At 36.6% G+C, this 6,000-nt stretch overlaps 1 protein-coding gene across 1 annotated transcript in view; it reads left to right on the top strand.

The window, feature by feature from the left end:
* Positions 1–1,356: 1,356 nt before the first annotated feature.
* LOC149200924 (ubiquitin-conjugating enzyme E2 27-like) overlaps positions 1,357–6,000 on the top strand; it is a 41,421-nt gene continuing 36,777 nt past the window's right edge. The window contains exons 1-2 of the mRNA XM_089402823.1: positions 1,357–1,713; positions 3,885–3,933. Coding sequence (XP_089258949.1) covers positions 1,533–1,713; positions 3,885–3,933 — 230 coding nt within the window. The 5' untranslated portion in view covers positions 1,357–1,532. The remainder of the gene's footprint in view (positions 1,714–3,884; positions 3,934–6,000) is intronic.

Here is a 6,000-nt window from a genome sequence, read left to right as displayed (position 1 = left end):
AATAATAATTTTATTTTATAATAAATTTTAAATATTAATTTTGTTTAGGATAGTTTAATTGGTAATGGTCGTGAAAATGAAATCTTATTTGGACGTCTTGGTCTCAAATTTTGTGCTATCCCATGGTGAGAAGTTAGACATGATGAAAATGTCGCCTTACCAAGCTTAAAAAAATGGAGTTGTCTATAATGCGACTTTTTGGAGATTCCGGTGACGGAATCCAGCGGAAAAAATTGAGGTTAAATCTTGATTTGTATTATTTAAAATTGTTTTTTAACTGCATATTTGGATTCAGCACCCTGAAAAACCCCTGGGACGCTTTGATGGTGCAGAAACTAGCTATCAAACTTGCGATTCCAATAAATTGCTGCCGGATTTTGACGAGAAAAACCCACCAGAAAAGCTTCCAAAAAGTCGCATTATAGACAACTGCTAAAAAAACACTACCAAACTTAATTATTAATTTTTTTTTCTTATTATTTTTTTTGAAAATTTAAATTTTAACCTGTTATAATTTTATTTATTTTTATTTATAATAATAATAATTTAGTAAAAAAAAATTATAACTTACCAGTGTTAGATTCCAAAATTAGTTCAATTAATCACAGCGAAATCTCTAAACACTCTCAAACTTGAGTTCCATATTGAACTGAGAGAAAGTAATCCATTCAAATAAATCTACTTAATATAAATATTCATAAACATAATCTCGAAAATCCATAAACCAAGTATACTTAAAAAAAATAATAAACAACTTTCAAATAAGCTCGAGTCAAATTGACCAACCTACTCTTAACCAACAAAAGTTAAATATTTCACCAAGTAAACTAATCTTAATCACTAACCCAACTCTGTAACATTATCCGATAATTAGAGGGTCGAGTTGTCCTCGAATCTTTCAACTAGCCAATTATTATCGTTATAAGTTTTGTACATATTATGCCCCTTTCATGGACGTGTAACCCCCGCTGGAAACGTACTTTTTCATAAAAGTAACATCTTTCATGCCAAGATGCGAGTTAACATGCAACTGGGTTGCAGCCATTTCTTCCCACCCTTCGAAGGCCCCTCCAAAGAAGATGGTACCTGCCACTGACCCCACAGATTGACACAATGAAGACCAATCCTGAGTTCAAGAACCAGAGGCCCACTAAACAAAATTAGGCCTTAACGAAAACTTAGGCCCACTAAAACACAATTAGGCCTTAACGAAAACTTAGGCCTATGCTGCCCATGGTCCCCCTACCCCACACTCGTTCAATTCCACATTTATTCCGCCTTTAGGCCTTAACGAAAACTTAGGCCTATGCTGCCCATGGTCCCCCTACCCCACACTCGTTCAATTCCACATTTATTCCGCCTTTAAGTATCTAATGCGATGTGCTCTGGACACTTTGATGATGAGCTTTTTGATGCGTAGTGTGCACCAGCTGCAGACATCTGTATCTTCCAACAGGGCATTGAGTTTGAGTTCGAAATTTAGAGGCGCAGGGCTTCAGACTTTTCATTCATCCGGGTTTTAACGAGCAACAATGTTGGACGTTTCGAGGATACAGAAGGAGCTTACTGAGATAGAGAGGGATAAGAAGACATCAGGGATAAGCGCAAAGCTCTGCGGGGACAATGATCTCGCACACCTCTGTGGAACTATCGCAGGACCTATGGGCACCCCTTATGAGGGGGGTCTCTTCCAAATTGACATCCGCTTACCCGGTAAGTTCTAAGCCTGCCAAGAATCTGGATTCTTGTTTAATTGGATGGCATTCACATTGCCTCTTTTATTTGAAGAGATTCTTTTCAATTATGCTGGATCTGAGATTTGGGTATTGAGAATCAGTGCAGGATTTGATTAATTTTGCCGAATTACTGATACCCAAAATATTCAGGTGTTGTATTTTTTCAAAAATGGGTTAAATCCGGGTTTTATGCTGTTTACGAGGTAAATGCGAAACTTCAAAATGCACAGATTAAGTTCATATAACTGTTATGCTTTTTATATATTTGTCCGCAAGGTATGGAAGGTGGGCGAATAGTTTGGAGTGTTTTCTGAATTTGGCTTAACAGGATCAGTGATTTTCCCATTGTTTTGCTTTAAATTACACCCAAAATTATGCATAGTTTAGAGAATCCAAGCTCAGAGTTAAAATTAAAAGGTAGAGGTTTGGTCTGGATTGTTTCAGCTGGTCTGAAAGGCTCAGTGTCCAGCTTAACCCGGTAGCTATGTATAGTGGTCAGACAATTTGGCTCCTTTTTTCTTCCAGTGTTCTCATTAATCTTACAATACGTAGGACCAATTTTGCAGCGGTAAAATTGAGGCAAATGCTAAGTATGGAGGCAGTAGCCTATAATGAAGCCGAAGTTGCTTGCTAGCTGACCGCTTGGAGGCTAGTGTTTATAAACAATCTTAATTGACTAACCTGATTTTTCTTTGAGCTGGTGATGGCCAGTGCCGCAACAGAACAACATGCTCACCAGGATGTTCTCATTGCAGCATAGGAGTTCTGCATGGATTGATTATGAATTTTTTTATCGTTATGGTGGAATGGGTTGCGAGGATAATGCCCAGACGTATAGATATATCGTATACCTAGGGTAGGTCTTTCAAGACTGTAAAGTAGAAATTTTTAACCATGCCAGAAAATTTTGATGGTGCTTTTCTTTATTTTTACAAGAGTCATATGTTAGAGGTAATGTGTTGTTTGATTTACTTCCTGGTGGAGTTCATCGATTGGTCTTTGTGAGCTTCATTCTGCATATTTTTCAATTGATACTGGTGTCAGAAGGTCTAGTTTGGTATATAAATATGCCTGTTCAACATATCTGGGGACAGATCCTATCATCAAGAGAGTTCTATTTATTGTGGCTTTTTTGTGGACAATATCAAGTTCAAGATGATTATTTTACTTTGGACTTTCATGTAAGACAGGATAAACTTTTTCTTCATCACAAAGAGGATGCTTGTATTTGATAAAATGAATGTTAGGTACATATTGCAGAGCATTCAGAAAGATGCTCCAATGTCATGGTCCGTGAAAATTGAAGTTGATTAAATTTGTGAAATAAAAATGTTGTTGGATGGATTCTCAGGAAAAATGTTAAATATAATCACCTGGTCTGGTTCAGCAGAGGGAGCTAAGCCCTTAATTGAACATGATTATTTTTTAAACTTTTGCATTATAAGATTCTTGCACATGATTTCTGGCTTTACATTGTCAAGCTGAAAATATAGTAAATCCAGTAATTTAATCTTCTCTTTTCCCCACTATTACGAAATGGCTTTTGGGAGCTATGATGTCTCTCTCCCACAGACCTACAAAAGGCATGGTAACGAACTCTTGTCAGGTCCCATTGTTGCAAACTCTTAAAAATAAGTAAATAATGCACCCCATTGTCCACATTAGAACACATACACGTAATGTAAGCTTTCGCCAGAAGCACGGAAAATTTATAAGTGTAGTTCTGATTCTTTAGAAAACTCTAACAAAATGGTCAAACTACGTTTCAGAAGTACTGTCTGTGCAAATTGTCATGCTGAGTGCTACATGTTTCTATATTCAACGAGGTTCTGTAATATGCAAGGAATGACATGAAAGTATCAGCCCTAAATACCTTCAGATTCATGCATGGTACCTGAATGGAGCAAACAGGAACTTGTTTAAACTCATTTTTTTGCAATTGAGAATACATCGGTTCAATTTGTCTCGCTTGCAGGTTTGGCAGAATTGAAAAGTTTTATTGTTCAGTTATGCATAATTTTGGTGTGGTAAAGTCCTTTGAATAATGTGGAGAAAAAGAAGAAATGTTAAAGCAGAAAGAAAGATAGAAGAAAAATAATATATGAAACTTGGATTGATTCTGACAGGATTGCTAACTTTTATGTGCAGGGGCGTATCCATTTGAGCCCCCCAAAATGCAATTTCTGACAAAAGTCTGGTAAGAGCTTATTCACATACATTATTCATGTTGTAATTTAAGTCATGTATTCAACTGTTTCTGAGCTTGTAGACTGCATTTAGAGCTTATATGTGTTTTTTTGGCATTATATTTGAAAGTTGATTTTATACATGAAAAATCTTTAATAATAGGATTAATAGCTCAAAGACACTAGGAAAGGCTATCTAGGGCGATGCCCATTTGGACACATCACTCAAGCATAATATGAAGCGAGATGTGTCATGTTGATGTGATTACTAGGAGTTGGTTAGCCATAGAACTCGACTAGCAATTTCAAAGGTAAAGTAAGAAAACCTTTTAGCCATGCTCTTTGCCCACGACTACATACTTGGTTGAAACTTGACTCTTCTTCCTCCTCCCCAACAGAGTTCTTCGTTTTGGCTGCCTGTATTAAAAGCAACCTAGTTATGATTGGATCAAATCAATTTTGAGAACAACATAGTATAATAAGAAGTTACTGATCTCACAAGCTTAGTCGTGGAACCAATGTTGTAGAAGTCAGAATCAGACTTGGAGGAATTTAATGTTGGTTAACAACATTTTTGAATTATCTTCTTAACTTTTCAATCGTCTAAGTCTATAAATTATAATCATATGCAAATCCCATGTGGGGAGACTTCTATACTACAACTTGAAATCCCAAACTTCAAAAACATGTATTAGTTGTTGAAATCCCAAGATGGAATCATAGACATAGGTTGTTTGGAAGAAGGTGAATAAGCCCTTGCTTGTTGAATTTGAAAAAGTGGTTTATGCCAAAAACAAAGTGGAATGCCTTAGCCAAGCTCAGGAACCCAATTTAAGGGTGTGTTGCCTGTTACAACAAAATATAGCACCCAATATGATGTAAAGTCCCAAGCATCAAAGAGCTAGTCTTGTGTCACTCTGGAAGGCTACCCATTTTCACCTTAGTAGCTCTTTCATACAAAAATAAACAACACATGAAAATTAAGTTGCACGATGGAAGCCTAACATAGAATAGATGGTATATCTGCAATATTCCATAAAGATTGAAAATATGATGTATAGTGTCGATTGCAAACCAAAGGGAGAGCTCCCCAATCCCCAAATTCCTAGCCACCATCACACATGAAAGGGAGAGAAATCTCCTTTATATAGAGTGTGCTAGTCTCTCTTACAATAAAATACATTATTTTTCTAACTACATGACAAGTTCAATAATAATTAAATAATGAAGTAGTTATACACATCCTTCATCAATGGTTAACCATGTCAAGATATGTGGACATCTCTCCAAAAGAGCTCGTCCTCATTCAAAATAGGAATAAAAAGTCATTACATATCTTCAAGAGAGGTTGCACTGCCAAAATAGCCATAATAACCAAATCAAGATGTTAGAGGTCCACACTGATGGTGCCCTCAAGATGCATTCATGCAAAATATAATAAAATATCTTTAACACGGAAGGATGTGCTCCGAGGTCCACTTAAAAGAGCTTATTAAGTGTGCCTTCCAAGAGACATGAGTGAGAAAACAATATAATAATTCTCCAAGGAGAATGCTAAAAAACAACCATCCCAAAATAGCAAGTGGTCCATAAGATGGATGCAACCAATCCCCATGTGTGAATCCCAAGGCAATCAACTCCATGGATGAATGTGCAAAGTGCCAACTAGATAAAATCATGGAGCATTACACAAGGAAAAATGGTTGATTTTAAAAATAGAGTGGAATGTCTCCACATGTGCGTCTTCAAAGATAACACTCCAAATATAAAAAGTAGACCTAATACATGCTTGCAAAGTCATACATGTGACCTTCCTCAATCCCTTAGTCCATACAAGATGCATGTAAGCAGACAATAGTCCGCTTAATATGCTACACATTCCTTAATAAAACTCCTCCATGATAACCTCCAAATAATTTAGTATATAGACCAAGACAAAGAGGTGAGGGTGCTCTCCAACAGAGGTCAAATGATGCCAAGTGTAGCTGAAATATCCATTCATCAATCATGAGAGAGCACCTAGGAGATGTGTGCCCTAGAAGACTGTACCATGCAACTACTTTAACCAACCATGAAAT

This window comes from Pinus tabuliformis, chromosome 2_1 (genome assembly GCF_031772625.1).
Source record: "Pinus tabuliformis cultivar Carrire ecotype Pingquan chromosome 2_1, CPIR1, whole genome shotgun sequence".
NCBI lineage: Eukaryota > Viridiplantae > Streptophyta > Pinopsida > Pinales > Pinaceae > Pinus > Pinus tabuliformis.
Note: the sequence above shows the minus strand (reverse complement) of the source record. Positions and strands in the feature narration are given on the sequence as shown.